This window comes from Phymastichus coffea, unplaced genomic scaffold (assembly GCF_024137745.1).
Source record: "Phymastichus coffea isolate CEN01 unplaced genomic scaffold, Cenicafe_Pcof_1.1 PCOF00165, whole genome shotgun sequence".
NCBI classification, from domain to species: domain Eukaryota; kingdom Metazoa; phylum Arthropoda; class Insecta; order Hymenoptera; family Eulophidae; genus Phymastichus; species Phymastichus coffea.
The window spans coordinates 153,771-174,474 of NW_026706976.1; the positions used below are offsets into that span (position 1 = coordinate 153,771).

At 42.8% G+C, this 20,704-nt stretch overlaps 1 protein-coding gene and 1 non-coding gene across 4 annotated transcripts in view; one reads left to right on the forward strand and one right to left on the reverse strand.

The window, feature by feature from the left end:
• Window positions 1–20,704, forward strand: part of LOC131673028 (uncharacterized) — a 43,498-nt gene extending 22,794 nt beyond the window's left edge. Inside the window, exons 2-9 of one of the 3 annotated variants that reach the window (XM_058950665.1) lie at window positions 4,881–4,982; window positions 12,662–12,771; window positions 13,087–13,132; window positions 13,187–13,325; window positions 19,426–19,656; window positions 19,808–19,955; window positions 20,147–20,285; window positions 20,526–20,704. In XM_058950665.1, coding sequence (XP_058806648.1) covers window positions 4,881–4,982; window positions 12,662–12,771; window positions 13,087–13,132; window positions 13,187–13,325; window positions 19,426–19,656; window positions 19,808–19,955; window positions 20,147–20,285; window positions 20,526–20,701 — 1,091 coding nt within the window. In that variant the 3' untranslated portion in view covers window positions 20,702–20,704. Of the gene's footprint in view, window positions 1–4,880; window positions 4,983–12,661; window positions 12,772–13,086; window positions 13,326–19,425; window positions 19,657–19,807; window positions 19,956–20,146; window positions 20,286–20,525 lie in introns of all 3 variants that reach the window. The other 2 variants (XM_058950663.1, XM_058950664.1) reach the window with 2 other exon arrangements.
• Trnai-aau (transfer RNA isoleucine (anticodon AAU)) lies at window positions 11,270–11,343 on the reverse strand. Its single transcript has one exon. It is a non-coding gene; the product is annotated as a tRNA-Ile (tRNA).

The following is a 20,704-nucleotide window of genomic DNA, read 5'->3' on the forward strand; positions in this document are numbered from 1 at the left end:
ATAGGCAGTCGATCGCGATGCGCGCACAAGACCATCGCGCACCAGCATTGTTTGCTCAAAATGCTTCCCTTATAGCTAAATAGAGAAATATCAAGATAAGCCGTCGGGGCACACATGCACTCACAAGAATACACACTTAACATAAATAATTCACGAGACACTTGACAGACAAACGGAAGAAAAATAACTTAAATCTCTATTGTTTCGCCTTTTACGATTGCAACTTGATTAAGCTCAGCGCGCGCGCGGAGCGCATCCGTATTAAACTTACCGGTTATAGAATTTCGCCGGAAGGGGTCAAGACCCCTATCTCTGTCTCACGGTAAACCTTGGGTTTATCGAACGGCGTTAACTTTGTTTTAAGTATGATTTAGAGAGGCCGCGCGCGTTAATAATTTATCTGTCGGTGGCGGCGGCGATCACGCTGCTTTGCTCTGCTATGCGAGCAATTTGCCGGGAAAGCGTGCATCCGTAAAAGACCGTTAATATCGCGTGGGACATGTACTTATACCGGATCACCGTAAAATTATTCAATTTTATTGTTAGGCGAGCACAAAGTGGCGTTCGCTGTGTGTTATCTGCCTGCCTGTAAGCACATTCGATCGCGAAAAAAATTGCGAACAAAAATTGTGCGTTGGATATGAACTACGCGCTACTGGTTTGCATCGACGGACAAAGCCAACAGTATTTTTACGGTACCCGAGCAGCGTTTCACAAACGGGTTGGTATAGCTTTGCGCGAAACCGTTAGCTTATTTTAGATATGCTTTTGCGTTTATTTAAAATCAAATAACAAAAATGTCCGATTGCCGGCTTGCGGTAACTATTCTTTTTCTCCGACCGATTGTTACGATTTCCGCGGCGGCAGCATCGTAAAAATGATTACGACCGATTCCATTGCGCCGCCTTATCTCGCAGAAAAACTTCATTAATCTATAAAATAAAAAAAGTTATTCTATCGGTCCTTAAAGTATTAAGATTTCAGTGCGACTCATGCAGAACGCATTATCTATCAATAATCCCGTGCGAAATTGAAGTTAAGACGCTGCGCATTAAAGGGACAAATTGCCCGTAATTTTTACAGCGATATTATCGGAAGCCACCTATAGTGTGACGTGTAAATGCATATATAAATGACGTCATAAAACATCTAGCGCGATATATCGGATACGCATCACGTTGGTTAAATTGTATTTCAAGTGATTGTATTTCAAGCGATTTCCATTAAATGGATGCGTTGTTGCAACATATGCGTTTGTGCGTGCGCAGCCCTAAGCATCGGAATAAATATACATTTATATCGGATAAATTATTTTATTATCTACCGACAAAGAAGACACTCTCTCTCTCTCTCTCACACACACGGTCCCTTTATGAATAAAAGATAACTCGATTCTTCTAAGAGAATAATCGAGCCATCGCCCGCATCCTTCGCGTTTGTAAACTTTTGTAGGTTAGCGCGCGCGCGCGCAAAATTTTATATCGCCGCCGCGTACCTGTACCTACATTCTTTAGACTCACTCTATCTCTCGCGCGCATACCAACGTTTGCATTTTCACCAAAAAGCCCGTGGAAGAGGCAGACAAAAATTTTTTACGCGCGCGTCTCATACCTCAGTGGCAGCGGCATTTCCATGTGCTCATTGAAAACCGCAAGACAAAAAGATGGAACACGCCGATATTCCTCGCCGCGCAATTTTCGTCTACGATCTCTTGGCGCGAGTTTGTTGTTCGTCGTGCGTTGCCGCCTCGCGAAATTTACGAGCCCCGGCGCACAATCGCGTACGCACGCACGCGCAAACACAGCACGTTATCCTTCATCGGAAAGGTAGGGCGGAGAGAGGATGGCTGAAGAAGAGAGAGAGAGAGAGAGAGTCACATAAAAAAAAAGCCATCGGCAATCTTCAGGATCATGCTGTACAGTCGCCAGCACGCGCGCGCGCTAAAGGTGAAGCACGCGGGTGCTCGTCTATCTCCTTCGAATCGCAAAATAACCCCACGCGCAAGCTCCGTAACAAAGTACAAAGGAAGATACACCGTGGAGAGAGAGAGAGAGAGAGAGAGAGAGGCGCCGCGGATAAATTTTAAGATCGATGCTGCTGTGGTATGTACGCTCTGAGAGAGAGAACTCCATTTTCGTGAGTTTTTTGATTTATTAATACATCGCGGCTTGCACTGTTACGAAGAATTTGTTGGGATTCACACTGCGTTGCGAACATTCCGAAAACAAATTGGAAAGAATAACAAAGTAACTTTTCTTTCGCCTAAACGTTATTTTCTTGAATGATCAGCGTCGTGATATTTTTTTTCCAATTTCGTTTGAAAAAATATTATTTCTCCATCGGAAAATTCAAGACTCCTAACCCCGATCGGTTGAGTACTCAACAAAAGGATAATAATGAAAAATAATCCACGCTCAAGATTTTTTTTCGTCCGCAGATATTCCATACGGTTGTTTTGCTCGTCTCTGCATCGCAGACGGCTTGTTGCCGTAAAAATACATATTCTATTAACTGCGCAGGCCACTGACGCACGTATACGATAATCCTAATAAAATTAATTCAGTCAACTTATTACTGTCTCACATACTTGGTTAGCTTTGAGAAGGTCTTCTCGACCCTCAGATTGCGACGTTGAAGCTGCAAAGACAAAAAAGATATATTAGCTTTAAAAAAAAATACGAAGAAAACTCGTTCCAGCAGCAGCACCGAACCTTTTGACAAAAATCTCTCTCGGAAATCCTTGAATCATCTCTTAATCTCATGCGCGCGTGTGAGAAAGCACGAATGAAATACCAGTCGTGGAAAAGAGAGCAAAAAAAAAAAGACGAAGGGGGCGCAAGAGGCGAGAGGCGGACAAGAGGAGGATTTGCTCGTTCGTCAATAAAAGCTTCTCTCGCTCTGGCGAAGAAGTCATCTCTGCGAGACTTGAAACATACGTACGTTACGTCTTCGAGGAATATAGGTATATAGGAGATACGAGCTTCCTACGCTGCACATGTCCCTTGGGTAAAAGTTGCACGCCTCGTCTTCAACTATATCTATATATACACTCTCCACGTACGCAATTAAACGTCGATCCCTTCGGCGCTCTCTCTCTCTCTCTCTCTCTCTCTCTCTCTCTCTCTTCTGGCATTGTCGTGTTCGCCAGTCGCGGCCAATAAAATTTGAAATTCAGTGGCGATAAATCGCCAACGGGGATATATAAGCCTTTCATTCTCTGTATCTGTGTGTGAGAGAGAGAGAGAGCCTATCTCTGCTTCTTCTTGCCGCTCGCGCATATACTTATACGCGCCGCAGCTATATAAGCTTTGATATTCTCCCTTTCCGACGATAGTTGAAGGGAAACACGATGTCTTCGCCGCAATAGGTCCTTCGGCTTGTACACACGCCGCGCGAGATTGGCTTGATATTTCAATGATGTCGTTTGCGCGATTCCCGCGGCTGTGTGTTTCCGCTACTGGTTTTTCTTCTTGCCGACGAAAGTATGTATACGCATCATACGTTTGATGAGTGCTCGATGCTACGAGATTTTCATTTGCGCGACTTTATTGCTTGTCAATCTGCGATCCTAACTTGTTTTCGAATGCTGCCAAAAAAAAATTTAAAAATTTGTCAATCAATGCAAACGACGCGCATTGTCGTCGGATTAATTTTCAAAGCCGATCTTGCATCAATAAAGTACACTACGAAAAGTATTCAGCGGTGATTATGCTGCTGAATTAACAGTTCGAGTAAAATAAAATGGGATTGCATATAAAAGCAGCCGTAGGTTTAAGTCTCTGGGATCAGTCTGAAATTATGAAGGGGTTGTTGTTGTTGATACTGAAAATTTTGACGAGAACATTTAACGAGAGAAGCAATCGGTAGAAGTGACTTTGATGAAATAGATAAAATATAATTTCAGGCAATTAAACTTGTTATTCCGAGAGATTATTGACAAATCGATCAAGACTTAATTTTAAGCAAATTATCGTGTTTGCAGAGAAAGGTTTTTGCGGTGCGCACATAAAGGAAGCTTGGGAATAAGAGAGAAAAAAAATTATCCGCTATATAATCATGAATAATAACTTGCCGCCAGTAAGAGTGCATGTAATGAGAGCTGCAGCAAAAAAACCAAATCAGCCGAGCAAACAAACAATCATAAAATCAATGAACAGCGTAAAAATATAGCGTGCTATTCATCCTCTCTCTCTCTCTCTCTCTCGGCATGGCATTGAAAGAAAATTCTACGCCTTAGCTTCACGTCGCCGCGCGCGTCTCAGCCATATATAAACATCCTCGCTCGTGCGTGTATGGCTTCTTCAAATTGATGCTTTTTTCTTTACGCTATAGCTCTCTCTCTCTCTCTCTCTCTCTCTCTCTCTCTCTCTCTCTCTCTCTCTCTCTCTTCCACAACTCAACGTGGCAGCGTATAATAAGCGTGCCGCGGCTCCCGTTTAAACGCAAATTACAATAATGCCCCGGGAGCAGAAGAAAGATAGAAAGAAAGAAAGTCTCATCCTCAACATTGTTCGCAAGCCATCATTAATAAATCGGCGTCTTCCTCCGTTTAAACGCCAAGACCCACGCAGAGAGAAGTGTATAAGAGAGGCAGTAGATAGCAGAAGGCCAAGGTCGGCCTTTTCATTATCCCCTTCCTGCCCGTGGAGTGTGCGTGTCTCAAAGAAGGGTTATATCTTCTTAAAGGGCCACTAAAGCGGCCTAACACACTCGGCGTGTTTATTCAAATCGCGTTAGTGGAACTCACACTCGCGCGTCGCTCGCGCGAGATTATAAATGTACGCCCGGCGAGGAGGGAGGAAAACGACGAGTAGTTCAGCCGATAAATCGTCTTACGCGTGTGTCCGTGTGTGCTCATGTCTTTGTTTCTTCTTTTGCAGTGCAAAGCAAGGTGCGATGCTCCGAGCAGTCCATGGAGGTTGACATCGCCAGGACCACACCGCAAGCCCTCATATATCTTCAGCAGCTCAAGAATTATCCTGGTAATGTGTTTCCAAATATTCGAGCTCTGCTATCTATCTGTACCTGCATCCCTCGGCCTATTCTTTATAATCCAGACAACTGCTCATCTCGGTAAATTCTCTCTCTCTCTTTCCCCTCGATCGCAGTAGTACAAACACGCGACGGTATACGCGCTGAGAAGTATAAAGTTTTTCTCTGCCCTCTTCTCTACTCTGTTTCGTTTATTTCGCTGGTAGCCAACATCACTTTCAGCTAATTGATACGTATCTGCCCATTTTTTTATGCGCTTCGCTTGGTCATTGGGCCAATTGCCCCAATTAAAATCAATGAATTCCCGGGCGGAAGAAACGCCTTCTGCGAGCAGGCCAATTTCGCCGTGTTTTTGTCCTCGTATAATTAGTGTAAATCATTAAAGCTCCTATACGACTCTCCGCTCGCGAAACGATTTATTAGGCACACACAGAAAGAAAAAAACAGAGAGAGAGGGGAGCAATCCCCGACAAGTGCGCATGCAAAAGCAATTTCAAAGACGTTAGCGCTTGCGCGTGGAAAAAAGGTAGATTCAAGTCATGGCCGTCGAATATATATTAGGTTAATAAAGCTACGTTTGTTGATGAGCGACAATAAAGCTATTTATTGTTCGGGTTGCATAGCTTTTGTAAACTGAAACGTACCTATATATATACATCGCGTACGCGTCGTCACGGCCCGGCGCGCGATCGTAATACGAGGAGGGGGGAAATAAGGGGCTCTAAAGATGCGCTTTACTGACAGGCGGAGGAGAGGAGGGCGCCCGATTGAGAAAAGCGCATTGTGAGAATAGCTCATTGGAACGCACACGACGCGACGGACGAGGGCAAAATTGAGACTCTTTTTACGCGAGCGGTATTTAAAAGAGTGCACGTGAGCGATTAGCGTGGGGCTTGGGCGCGGGGCAAAAAAAAAAAAAAAAAAAACTGCAAGCGAAGAAGAAGGAGAAGAAAAATAAAGGGTCGACGATCAGAGCTAATGATACCATTCGAAAGCATTCGAGTCCGCGAGCAACCGAGATGCCAGACGGACAATAAGGCCGGCTTTTACTTCTATATCGTGTCTAATGAGCATATAACCAAGACATAATGCGATTTCGCTTTCGAGCAGGCGACGAGCGGGCCGCTCCCGAGGTACCTTTTGCCTGTTAATTGCCCTGCGCTGCTAGCCACTCGATGATGCCCCCGTAATTGCGGAGCGCGTGCAAAAGGAAGATTTTTTAACTGTTGCCAGCAGAAGGATCTACTCGGCGAGTTAGCAGCTCGAGGGTCGCGCGCGCGAGCGTGATAAATATCACCGCGTCTCTCTCTCTCTCTCTCTCTCTCTCTCTCTCTCTCTCTCTCTCTGCCGTATAGCCAGTGACCTTTTTTCTTCTCTCGTCTACCCGCTCTGCGGTCGCATAATGCCACTTTCACGGCTACTTGAAGAGCTAAATTATCGGCCTCTTAATGTCATCTTAATTTGCTAATTTTGCCACAGAACGCAATATTAAAATTCACTTACGGAGAGAGAGAGACTTTGCGTACCCGTTTGGTCAACCATCAAATTGAGTATCTTGCGCTGCGCACCAACTCTTGGCGTCAGCCTTATAGTTGTTAATTCGTTGGTAGGGAAAATCGATGATCCGCAGTGAGAAAACAAAACGCGAGTCCTTCTAGCGAGGAGGTGAGATACATCAAGAGAAGGAACATTTGCGAGTGTATGAGAGTTGATGACTCTACCGCATCAGATGGAAATCAACAATATCTCTTATGCTTTTGTCGGCGAGTCGAATCGCTGTGGTCGCTGTAAAATTAAGCTCTTACACGAACATTGTCTCCGGCTCATCAATCTCCGGTGTCTCGAGCAATTCTGCGGCTGCTGCTGCTGCTGCATTGTCTCGGCGAAAAGCGTGCTTTAGTAGCCTCGAGCAATCTATAAACATACTTGCCGAGGACGTGCCGCACAATACTACAACTCCATCTTCCGCCCTCCCTCCTCGTTCTCTTACTGTTTGCTAAATATTAATTGCCCTAAGCCTTCTACTTCCCTTGCTCGCTTCATCACGCTCAACATCTGTAACCGTACTTTCATTTTTGTTCGTCGCCCGCCCGCGAGACTCGGGCTCTAATCTAGATATGAGGTGGCTTAACTATACATATTTATTTATTTATTTATTTCTCGAAAATCAGTCAACCTAAGCGAATGATTTACTGGAAAAGTAACTATCTCTCGATAGTATTCGACTTCTCGCTCCTTTACGACTCTGTAAATTTTTATCAAAGCAATTTTCACGACATCACGCGCGCAACAAGCTTCTCATAATGTTGCACCAATTGTCGAGTTTTTGCTCGCAAAACTGAGCTGCAATTCGCAGATGCACCAGTTGACCAATGAACATAATAACAAAACAAAAAAGAAAGAATGGCTTGAAGTGAAAAGCAAAATTGGGCCTCGTTTACGGGAAGTGAAAACCTTGCCAGACCGTCATTTTCGCGCTGCTTGCGAGAACTACGAGTCAATTATGCGCTCGGTGCAAAAAATCGTTTTTAGTGATCGATAAATTATTTATCCACCTGGTTATAGCACTGATAACGGTTTTCCGAAGAACGCGACTTTCATTTTTTTTTATTGTTTTTTAAGCTTTTAGGCGTGCAGCATTGAATTTAGCGCATCTTGTTATATTTTTTGTAAACTGTCATTGTTATATTCGTACACAATATCATTAAATCTTACGACCGTTTGATAAATGTGTTGTGTTGCGTATATTTGTCTATGTACGTAAATATCACTACCGTCATTTTATTACCTTTGAAATTAGTGACAATATTAAAGTTTCAGCAAGTGTTATTTCTGCAATATTCCACAGATAAAAATCGAAGGATCTTTATTGACTCAAATTGATTTATAATAACACAAATCTGTCTATCATTTTCTCAAACCGTTCAGATATAAATACAAATATTTTATTTTACAGAGTATCTTATTTTATCATGAACTATTGTACAGTATTTATAATTGGATACAATTGCATAGTTTTAAGATTCATTTATTGTTCTATTATAAATTGCATATATTAATCAAGTAACAATGCAAATAGGAATTTTTAAGATTTCGTACAGGAATAAATGTTTTATAATTGGCAGCTTAATGTTACAATGGAAAATGAATTGGTACAAAAATTAATAAATAAAAAATTTTGATAATGCAGAAGTCAAGATTTCTTGACTTGAAATAAATTTTTATTTTTCGTGTTTTCAAGTTGATTTCATATGATTTTTGGACCTCTTTAATACAATGGACATCAAATAATTCCTTAATATTCTAATGCAATATATGTTATTAGGCTTCAAAAAATGAATAAAGCAGTGTCTCAATTTCATAGTAAAAAAATAATGGTAAATTGATTCCTCATTAACATTTTGATAGAAAGTATATAAGGCGAGTCAGTAACGAGGCAAACGAAGTCAAAAGCAAGAAACTTTTCTTGGATTTTAACAATTTGAATCGAGTGGACAAACACAGAATAATAATTTTTCATTAATAAGAAAAGACGCACGTGGCGAAACCGTTGCCTGTGCTCGTGGAATAAAGTTAGAAGAGCCATCTCTATTCGATGAGGTCAGTGTCGTGGCGAGGAAACCGGTCACTGTATTGACAAAGCTGAGTAAGCCGTCGTGCGTGTTGTTTGGTCATCGGTCAAGGCACGAATCCGTAGCATGGAGCTGGTAATAAAGAATTGCTTGTATCTAAACTTATCATTGGTGTTGACATTCCCGATTGGTGGTTGTCATCTCTTGTGCTTGTCGTTGTATGTAATTTCTCCGTGATTATAACGTTAGGTTACTTTATTGTACTACCTCATGCCTACTTAATTTTCAATTGTGGCACAGATTATTATTATTATTATTATTAAGATCGATAGTTGTTTAAGGCGCTCACCTCTTTTAAAAAATCGATGTAGTATTTAAGTTTATCGCGGGATCTCCATACAGTCTCACATATACTCTTGGATGATATGTGCGATGACGGAATTATTTAGAAAGTAATTTGAAATTTAGTATATTAAAGTTATCAATTCAGGAACAAGTGGAAAAGTATCCACGTGCACTACGCAAAGACTACCAATGCACTGATGCTAACTATCTTTGTCACTAAAGGTTTCACTCTTGGCTCAACTCTCACTCCGAACGTTTTTCACTTTTTTATAACTTTTCTCAAAGTCCAGTCCTCAAACTACTAAACAAATGCTGACAAAGAGCATATATATTCTGTTTCTCTTTAACAGAAAACTATACCTCGATTACGCGAAAACTCGTAAACGTTTGGCACACTTGTCTTGTCTAATTTTCCGCTACGATTCAAGTAAATTTTCCTATTTACTTTGAAGGTATTATTGGCTTTCTCTAATTTGATTTACATACGTATGTATTTTAAAAGTAAGAATTCATCTAGGTTTATTTCTAAATATTTTACTATTTTTTACTCGATTTTACTTTAATGTTATTCCTGAATAATATGTTTTTCGCTTTTTAGTAGATTTACTTTCAATTTCTATAGGTGATAATGGTGTTTATTTTATTAAACATATTTTCTAATTTTTTCAAGTATATTTTTATCAGTAACGTAAAAAAACAAATCATCTGTGAGTGATAAAAATATTTGATGTCAGTTACAATAAACAAGTCCCCATAAGCGAGGAATTACCGGTGTATAAAAGTTACAAATGGATAGGACCGTTATTATACCTTGTCATAATATATCAACTAACTGAAATGAGTTGTAGAGTTTTTACTTAACCAGTTTTCCCTTCAAAATGACACTTAAGGACCTGATGCCCGCTCATGTAGATTCAGGGTTGGGTTCCTACTTCTATTATCTTTAGCTTTTCGTTATAACTTTCTACTATGGCTCTCTCATTCAGTTTTTGCCCATACCGCTTTCGTTTAAAATATAATTTTTTTTTGTCTCGTCATTTTTAACCGTACATTTATCTGGTATATGATTATCAATGTATCATGATTATCAACACATCAAAAATAAAATTTACAGTTTGCTGATGTATCATCCGAACGTTGATATACTATTGATGTACTACTATATACGAGTCATTTTTCTTGTATGCTTGAGCTATTAACTGATATTTAAGCCTAAAGAACGGTAACCCCGTATTGTTTATAATTGAATTTTGAGTAATAAAATTATTAACTTTCAATATTGATTTTGTTTTTCGTAATAGCAATCAATGTTACCTCTTTTTCATTTAAATTTAAAACATATGTTCAGATCCTTAAACAGGAATGTCTGAGGTTTTCGTGCTTTTGGTGTACACGTTATAAATTTCACATTTATTCCATTTAATTTTTCACAGTACTATTATTTGAGTTAACGACTGTACTATGTTTTGTTAGCACAAATCTTACTATGAAAGGCAAAAACCTTCTCGAGAATATTCATGCACGTCTTACTCTTCCGACTTATTATCTCATCCAACTGGTTGCCGAGATTATGCGCGTTTACGATTGTCTCACTCGTATACGCTCATGATACGCTCGCTCTCTCGTATCAAAAGTATTGAGCCTTATTACCTTTCAAGGTAATCGAATGCGTAGCATTGACCTTGGCTCTTTCTCTTTTGAGCATTGACACTGAATGTGAGGTAGAACAATTGCACTCGAGGTGGAGTTTCTTTTTTTTACTCATGCATAGTAGCATCTGTATAGCACTTATCTCACGAAATCATTTACTCAAAAAAGTTTTTTTATCCGTTATCGAATGCCTTACTTAATTAGCGTCTTCAAGCCGGAGGTTTGTTATCTCACATATGCTACATACCTTGACGGTAATTACTTTAATATTTGCTCATAATTTATTGTAGCATAACTGTTGAACGCTTCGATTTTTTCAACAATGTTTTCCTATTGAAAGGATTTGATTTTAGTCTTTATTTGATAATGTTATGAATTCTACGTCGCTGACCAAGATTACAAGTTATTTGTATTATAATAGTTTTGTAATTTGGATGTTTCGACGAAAAAAGTGTGAAACTCTGGAAAAATTGAGTATTAGGCCGAGTGACTGCGGCTTCTCTTTTTATGTACTAATCGCATACTTAGTTACACATTGATAATCAAATTTATTGCTTATTACCGAACTCAAGAGACGCATTTACTTTATCACAAATAATATTTTTACATCGCGGGTTCGAAAGTTATTATTATTTTCAAGTAGCTCGGTGGTAAAAATCAAATGAAATATAAATGAAAGTTAAAATAATAAAAAATAAAGAAAAAAAAACTGGCTCCAGAGGGGATCGAACCCACGACCTTCGCGTTATTAGCACGACGCTCTAACCAGCTGAGCTATGGAGCCATGCTCAAATTTTTTTTCAGGTACCATTTGACGTAATGACAGTTGAAATTTGTCATGGTAAAATAGTTTATTACGTCATAAGTAACATTTTTCAACTTTTTTGACATAATAAACTTCAATAATAAGCCATTAGCTTTATTTAAGTTTAAAAAATGTATATTATTCATCATTAATTTCGATTAATATTTATTGTTAATTTACTTTCCAATTTAAAAAAATAATTTCAATATTAATGTCAGTTTAAATTAAATTTTATTCAAACAGCAAAAACAGTCGATTATGATAAATATATATATTTACCGTGAAATATTATTTTTAAATATATTAACAATCAGAATCAATTGAATTAGGCTAGATGTATATGTATCTTAAGTAAATTAATTTTTCAAGTTCTTTCATTGTTTGATTGCCGTACATAATAAGCAGCTGCTCTATCCATTCGCATGTTTGAATTTTTCGAACAACGAATTTATTAATTTTCTTTTCGCAACAATTTCTTAAAATATAATAACATAATCTAAGTGAATAAAAATTGTTGGATAGACGAAAAATAACTAAAAAGTAAGTTATAGCAAATTGTCGTCAATCCTTATTTAAAAGACTGCCCGATAAATGAGTGCACGATCTCTTGATCGGATTCGACAATGACGCGGAATTTAGCCGCATCAGCTTTTGGTGTCTTTCACAGCTGCATCTCCGCGGAATACCGTTTAGATTATTTTCATCGATGTGCGGCAATGTCAGTTCTCGAAACGACGTGATTTTCATATTATACAACAACTCGATTACTTATGTTCGTGCCGTTAAAATTTAATATTTTTGACCGTTAAATATTTCTCATTAGCATATCAAGAAGAGACGGTGTAAAAAGACAAATGAGCATGACATTCCCGATAACGTCCGAAGGCTTGGTTAGCAGAAGTCAGATATAGTCTCGCATTAAATCATCTAAGCCATCCGACACTAACGGGTTTCACTTAACCAGGACTCGGGAAAGTTCAACACTTCTTTACAGTGCTAGTTTCTCTGTGAGAAAAATATAAAGAAAGACGTCACTGTTCGCGAAACCGCGAAATCGCAATGATTAAATTCTTGATCTGCGCGTAATGAAACGTCAAGCCTTAGGACACGTAGCGGTTGAATAGCGGCTGAATTCAATTAAACTTCAGCCGCATGAGAAAGAGACGGAGGGAGAGAAGGGATCCCTAATATCCAAGTCAATTCCTCATCAGAAGCTCAATCGTGCTCACGCTCGTCATAAATATAAATGCCCCCCCCCTCCCCCCGCCCTCGTGACTTATCATTTGCATTTTCGCAGACGAAGCCTGCAAACCCAAACTGACCAATGGCATAGCTACGTTCACGCTGTCGCTGCTTGAAAAGGACTTGTCTCGGTGCGGGGTCATGAGGGTCACCAACAAGCTTACGGTAAGCGTTCGATGCATATTGCATTAAAAATAGAAATTCTTTTTATCCGCGCGAGAGTTGCAGCTTACAGTCAATTTGCCGCTTTTAAGGCAAGTGTTATTGGACGTATATTACAGCTACGAATACGCTATAACAGCCATTACCAAGGGAGTGGCATGACCTCTGTGCTATTGATAAATTTGCAAAGTGGTACTAAATCATGCCAACGACAGTCTAAGCCTTCCGATATTTTATTTCGAGAAAGAGATATGCCGTTATTTAAAATTTTTGCCGTCGAGCCGCATTAAAACAGATGAAACGTGTTTTCTCATGCAGGGTCAAAAAATGTACTATCACAGGATAATAATAGAAGAACCTCAGGGTCAAGCAGCAACGGTAGCAGCAGCAGCAGCAGCAACAGCAGCAACAGCAGCAGAAGGCTACGGATCGAAACACACCATTACGGCCAAGTGTAGCATTACCGAAGTGGTCGTTCAACAGCCAAATGCCGTCGTGGCAACGAATCACACAGTCTTCACGAGGAGCGTCTTACCGGAAGACTTCGAAGCCGACGCGTGAGTCATCATAGCTTTTAAAATATCCTTCTTTCTCTTTCTCTCTCTCTCTCTCTCTCTCTCTCTCTCTCTCTCTCTCTCTCTCTCTCTTTCTCCTTTCCTCGCCTGACTCTAGCCTCGCGCATTTGCATACGCGCATCCGATTCTCATACGTCATCGTGCTGCTACTCAGCCAAACCAACGCCTTTGTCTTTCAAAAGAGAGAAACAGTTTAACGAATATTAAGCTTATTAAAGAGCAATGAGAATGCGATCAACAACCGAATTATCACGCCGTCCATCGCGATACATCACGCGATACACTATTTTTATTTACACAATCGTTTAAAATCTTTTCAAGAGTTTCCGGATGCGAGTACTTAGTTAGAGCTGTGTTATTACAAAGATAAAAAAGAGTCGGCAACGTATAATATGAACCACTTAGAAAACTATACTTTACATTTTTCAGTCGATAAACTGCCAAGTAGCATTTTATATGATATTCTCTTCTATTAAAATAGGTTGTCAACAAATAAATAGAATCGTCAACATCGAGAACAAATCTACTTTTAATTCTGATGAACATTAAAAGCGCAATAAATACCAAAGATATGTCTGTAATCGTTAGGTCGGTAAGTTCAGTTAACGTCTCGTAACTTCCTCTCTGCCTTTCCATTCCAATTTAACAGAATAATTTATAAGATTGCTGATAGTAAACTCGAAATCGCAACTGATGATATCCTCGGAGTAATAACAGCGATTGGAAGCGCATTTCTAATGTTAACTTTTTTTTTTGGTTCAAATCAATCCCCTTCGTGGTAGCTCGTAACTTCTAAACCCTTTGAATATAACGATGGGGCAATTTAAGGTTCGCGCGTAAAATGCCTATAATTAATTGCGCCTATTCAGCTATAACGCTACGACGCGCGTGTAAGAGCTTGAAAAGAGTCGCCGAATCGCGACGGCCAAGTAATAACAAGCCATCCCGTAAGGTCGATCCTGAGACACGAGAAACGGTATGCGCGCTCAAGTAAACAGTCGAGTGAGTTCGCGGGGCTGGAACGAAAGAAAACAATCTTGAGAGAGAGAGGGAGAGGCAATGATTAGAAACGGATCCTCTCGCGTTAAAGTAGACATTAGTAGAAGAGTGGAAAGAGAGGTGGGTACGTAAGCGGCCACCGCGATGTATCTTTCGCTCCCTGCAATCACTTGGCAAGCGGCAACCCGGAAGTACCGCGGAACCGAATCACCGCGGCGCGCATCATCTCAGCCGAGCGCACATAATCGCGTGCGTTCGCGCGGTGTGATATTCGCTCGCCAAGCTAACGAGAGAGAGAGAGAGAGAGAGAGAGAAAAGGGTGGCTAGAGAGCGCACGGCGGACGACTCGCGGCCGCGGAATGCTTTACGCCGGAGAAGAGCCCGAGTAGCGACTTGACACTTTTACGAGTTGACCTTGGGCAAGAGAGGATGATGGCTCTCCGGTGGAGGAGAGCATCGGAAGCCGCTTTTTACCGATGCCAGGGGTCGAGGTTATCGCTTTTCTCTTCTTCTTTTCGAGTATCGCCACGATTTCGCACCGAGTGCGGAGTTGACTATTTCGTCATTTTCGCGAAAAATATGTCACGGTAGACGCCAGGAATAAACCGTATTACAGGTAGATAAATAAATACCGGTGGAAAAAGAAATACCATTGCGCATTTCGCAATGATGTATTAGCATTCCACGGACGAATCTTTCATTCTTGTATATGGCCTTACGGCTTCCTATTACGCTTTAGAAGTAAGAAAGCTCAGGCGAATTATCGTCTTAGGCTTATACGTCACTGGAACACACGTAGCTCATGAGCCAAGAAAGGAAAAGCAAAAAAATCACTGCGCTCCGCGCCATCGCACTGCTATTGCTTTCTTTCGTTCATTCATTTGTCCTATTCGGGCTGATTGGCTTAACGGGCGCTGGTGTACGTGTAAGAGTTCACGTGAAGCGATTCAGTTCGCTGGTAAAAAGTCTACTCCACTCGATTGCTCGTTATCTCGCACGCATAATTTCCAAAATTAATCTCTGCGTCTTGGCTTCGTTTCTTTCGAGAACATAATTTCCGTTGATATTAAACAGTTATCGAAGATCAGAAAGTCAGCAATTGGCCTTCGACAAATTAAACGTGAGATCAGTCAACAACTTTTAATTTCATAAATAATCACTTGACCAGCACGTCCGCGCCACAATGGGGAGGGGGGGAGATAAAGGGAAATATAAGAAAAGAGAGAGAGAGAGGGAGGGAGAATCCTTAGCGCGTTTTCTTCTTGAGATACCTAGGGAGGAAGGTCGTTACGCACGGGATCTCGCTTTAACGAGCAGAAGCAGCAGCAGCAGCACACGTACACCTAGCTCTGTTTTCTCAACGAGGGAATAAAAGAAAGAGGGAGAGAGAGACGAGTAGTAGGTCTGAAAGTGGAGCTGCCAAGTTCTTCTTTACGGAGTTCGAGCGGCGGCGGCATTAGTCGGCTGCCACTCGGATATGCATTTAATTAATTGGAATATATAGGAGCCTCCACTGCCGCCTCTGCCACCGCCGTCGCCGCCGCCCCATGGCCGCGACGCGAACTGCTTTGTTTCCGCGTTGACTTGCCAAAGTGGGCCTTCTGTGATTTTCCACCGTAATTGCTGCCGATATCCGCTTCTTTTCTTCATCCGTTTAAAAATATTGGCTTCGCACGGTCGACACACTGTAGACTTTCTCGCCGAGCCTCCCGGGACTATAGCAGCTCCGAAGATGTACGTCCACCTAGCAATGACTCTCGGACGGAGTTTGAGAATCTTGCGCGTAAATCACGAGCAATTTTCCCAACCTAATTGTGCTTCGTAGCCGATGTGGTGCAAGAGTAAAAGGTCCCGCGGGCGGCGCTGCGCCTCGTTGCGCCGGCCTAATATGGAGCAAAAGCGTAACCGATTATGGCACGATCAAGTATAGACCGTGCACCTGCTAAAGGTGCAAGCTCGGGGGAGCCGCTGCAAAAGTTACTTTACGACCCGTCGTATGAAACTTGTACGACACTTACGCGCGATACGCGTTCTTACGACTATCCAGCTTGTGCATCAAGCTCAAAGCCGATTAATCGTGAACTCGCGCGAATTTCCAATGGCTGATCCGATTATGCGAAGGGCACGCTGCGCAGCAGGAGAAGAAACGCAAGCCGAGGCGGAAATTCGCAGTCGTGCGCTCGGAATTTATTCGAAAGCATTGTTATACACGGAGGTGTATCATGCGAACACCAGATCCGTCGTCGTAGGATAGAAACCAGGCCCGGAAAATGATGGCGCGCGACGCCTTGACAGCCTGTTGCGTCCGCCGACTGGCAAGACAAACGGAAGCTGCCCGTCTTTGCTTCTTTTTATCTAATGTAATATAACGCTCTCGAAGACGAACTCGTCCGCGACGCTGCTTTCGAGCCAACGTATTTCGCCCGATACACTCTACGTACTCGAAATGTCGGCAAGACGCAAAAAGAGTAAGCGCACTTGATAATGATTACGAGATCTTATCGTTTCCCCAAGCGTGTAACGTCCGCAACGTAGCCATACGACTACCGCGTGAATGCGCTCGCAGAGGACAACCAAATTGACGTAAATGTGATGCGGCGCTGGTGAGTTGACGCTGTACAAAACGGAGGCGCGCGCGCACCTATACGACCGTATAAACATCACAGCGGCGACGGCGGCGGCGGCGCACTCATTAGAATACGGCCGGCGATCGCGATTCTAAATCTGCCGCTTACACACATACACATACACACACACACACGTAAGATGGGGAGGGCGAGCGCCGTAGAGCAGATTTCCCTCTCGAGATAAGCGTCTCCTCACGGCGCAGTGTAGTGTGCACGCGCCGAGGGTTATATTAACTTCGCGGAGGAGATAACGGAGCCGATACGGAGGCTGACGCTGGAGCCCCTCTAATAGGGCGCGTGCGCACGCGCGCAAGCTCATCCACGCGCGCTGCCGCTCTCGCAGCGTTTGGCGTCAGAGAGGGGCGTTGGCTTGTTTATTGAACGATCTCTCGTGGGGAAAACGGAATCTTTGATCGGCGCACTTTGGCTCGCCGCGGGGTAAGGCCGGGGGCTGAGAAAGCGCGACGAATCATTGAACCCACCAATTTATTGCGTCTCGCGGCGCAACGCGTCGGTTTCTCTGGCGCGCACGCCAGCCAATCCAAGCCTCGGCCGTCCGGCGGGAAGATCGACGAGGATGTTGATCCGTGTTTCACTTTGCGCGCCGCAATTTGGCGTCGTTGCAGAGCCAAGCAAACCGGCACGACGACAAAACGTTAAGCTGACCCCCCCCCCCCCCCCGGCGAGGCCAGTCGCACAATATGTTTCGCCCGAGCGCTATTAATCCGCGCGCGCGATCTACACTTACGATTCAGCATTTCCATACAACCGGCCTATAGGATATATAATAATTCTTGTTAGGCAGAGAGGCCAAGTTACACGCGCGCGCGCGAGCGGAGGCCGCGAGAGAGAGAGAGGTGAACAATCGAGAGCGAGGATCGTTAGCAATGCATCAGATATACAGATAAACCAACAGGAGAGCGGCGACGATCGAATTCAACACGTGAGCGAACGAACGATGCGTGATGTGTACCTCGCATAAAATATCCAGCGCAAAAGCAGATTAGAGAACAGACGATATCGAGCTCAGCGGGAGTCCTGCCCCGTATAGTCTCTGATCAAAGCCGCATGCACCCGACCTGTTCTCTGATATGCTTTCAACCATTATGTTATACCCTTTCTCTTTCGTTCTTTCTTACGGAGCGCCTTGTTGCACGGCCCGGTGTCCTTGCGCTATCGTCGCGACTCGTAGCTTTTTCCTTGGGACGACTCGTCTGCCGTCCTCTACGCTGGGATAATTCTAATGATCGACCTGGGTGTTGTTGCCGCTGAAAATGCGATTGCTCGATATAAGGAAGATCTACAAATGACACTTTTCCGTGCACGAATTCCACTCGAAGAAAGCAGTGGTCATTGCAGAGTTCACGATTAAAATTCGATTATTACCATCGAATTGACCGAGGCCCGAGCGACAGATTTAATAATAAGACAATCGAGACGCTCTCTCGCTTTTCTTTCGCGTGATGAACGGTCCCGGGCGGGAATATCTAACACGAGCTTGTCTTGCAGATGTAACTTGCGCATCCATTCATTAGGCATGCGCTTGCCGCGACAAATGGAAATGCCAATCGGATGTGTTACATCCCTCTGGCCGGCCGGAAATTTGTTTCCCGAATGCCCCTCTCTCTCTCTCTCTCTCTCTCTCTCTCTTACCGCGCGACTACTTTACGAGCAGCAGCGCTCTTTATATATTCCCCCCCCCCCCCACCCCCCGGAGAATGCACAGCAACGCAGCTTTGTTCATGCACAACGTGCCGAGGCTGTATTTCGCAAAGGTTACCAAGGTACACACGCACATCCGCCAATGGTTTCGCGCGCAATTAAAGCGATCTGTTTGCCGGCGCTCCGTTTCGATTTGAAAATGCGCATGTGTACGGGGTCGCGCGCGAATTATCGCGGCGAGCGACGCGGATAATTCCGCTCTCTCGGCGAAGGAAACGCTGTTTTAAACGAGCCGAGCGATGATTTGCGAGAGGTTGTATTAGAGGCTTTTATCAGCTGCTTATATACCTCTGCTCTCCGCACGCGCGCGCGCGCGCGCTCTCGCTCTCAAGGCTACGGGGTAACGGCTGATTTTGCTATCGAAGCGCCGCGGCCGTTTCATCGATGCGCTGCGTGTCGAGGCTGTACCCGTGCACGTTGTTTCGCTTCTTCGATACCTGTACCTATTCCTTAACGCTGCTGACGACACTGCGCTTTTTTTTTTCTTTTTCTTTTCGAAAGTAATATCAGCTGCATTCTCGTTTCAAGACCGTCTTCCGCGAATTGCAATACTCGCGCTGTTGTCGGAATGTACAAAACCAGTTCGTACAAGCGTTGTTAAGAATAAAAAAATATTGCGTGGCTCTGCCCTCGTCTTTGCATACCCGCGACCTAATGAAACTGCTTAGTCAAATTTACAGTGTAATAAAAATCTGTTGTGGATATTATGACGAAAGTATTTAATTGCATTTTAGAAATACGCAAGTGGCTGGTGGTGTCGTGCAGACGGCAGCGACACCAATTGTACTGTTCAACGTGAGGCAAGGCAATAAAATCATCAAAGACGAATTAGTTGTCAAGCCTGGAACGCCACTGCAGATGGAAATATATCTGGACGAGGAAGCAGCCAAGGTTTATGGGATTCTTGTGACTCACATGCAGGTTACTGACACCCATAGCCAAGAGGAGACCATCATTTACAATGGGTAATTTTCACATTTTAAAATTGCATTTCCTACAATCCTCGTTTTATTATGCTATATTGTGAGCATGTGTTCTCTTAAACGTTCGTCATACGGAACAGCGAACGATCAAGTAGTCCGATATTGTAAATATTAATGCGACTTTTACTTTCAGATGTTCGGTAGATCCGTACTTGTTCGAAAACTTCGAGACGGTGAACGGACACTACTTATCCGCCAAGTTCCGCGCCTTCAAGTTCCCGGAGAGCAGCTACGTGCAGTTTCATGGTACCGTTAGCGTTTGTGTGGGCAAATGTCGCGGGGTAAGTCAATCCCCCTCGGCGTCGAGGTATACGCTCGCGCGTGCTACAACGACACGTTTCAAACCTGAACATCGTTCGTGTTGACCTTACGTAAACGCCTGATTCTTTATCCGAGCTTCTCATTCCCGACTTCCATTCTCGATGGGCATGAAGCAACGTCTTTTTTCAATGTTTACACTTTATATTTGCAGATTGAATGCAGTAACGGTAGGATCGGTTACGGCAGGAAAAGGCGATCTGTGGAAGCACAACACGACGTAAAAAATGAAATTTACGAAACGGCCGTTGTTATTTTTATGAAGGTAGAATCCGACGATTTGACCGACGAAGGTAAATAGCAAGAATTTACTTAATAAAAAAATGCATGCAATTAATTGCACCATCAATTGAATAAATAAAACAACAGTCAATTGAATATTCCAAACAACCTAATTGGTCTAATTCAAAGAATTAAAGGGAGATTTAATTTCTTTAGTTAATAGTCTAGGCATTCTATTGCACTGGTGCGAGAACGATATAACGCTTAATAACCATGCAACATTTTTTTTGTTTTTATACGTCATTCCTCAGAAATATCTAAATTCATTCGCAAAGGAAAAACGCGCGAGAGATTGGTGAGAGCCGAGGATGCTGGAGACCATTTCAAGTACAATACCATAGCCGCAGTGTCGGACGCTTCGACGAGCAGCAGCAGCATCTTCGTCTGCATCATCTTCGCTTTTCTATGCATCGACAGGATCCTGTAAAAT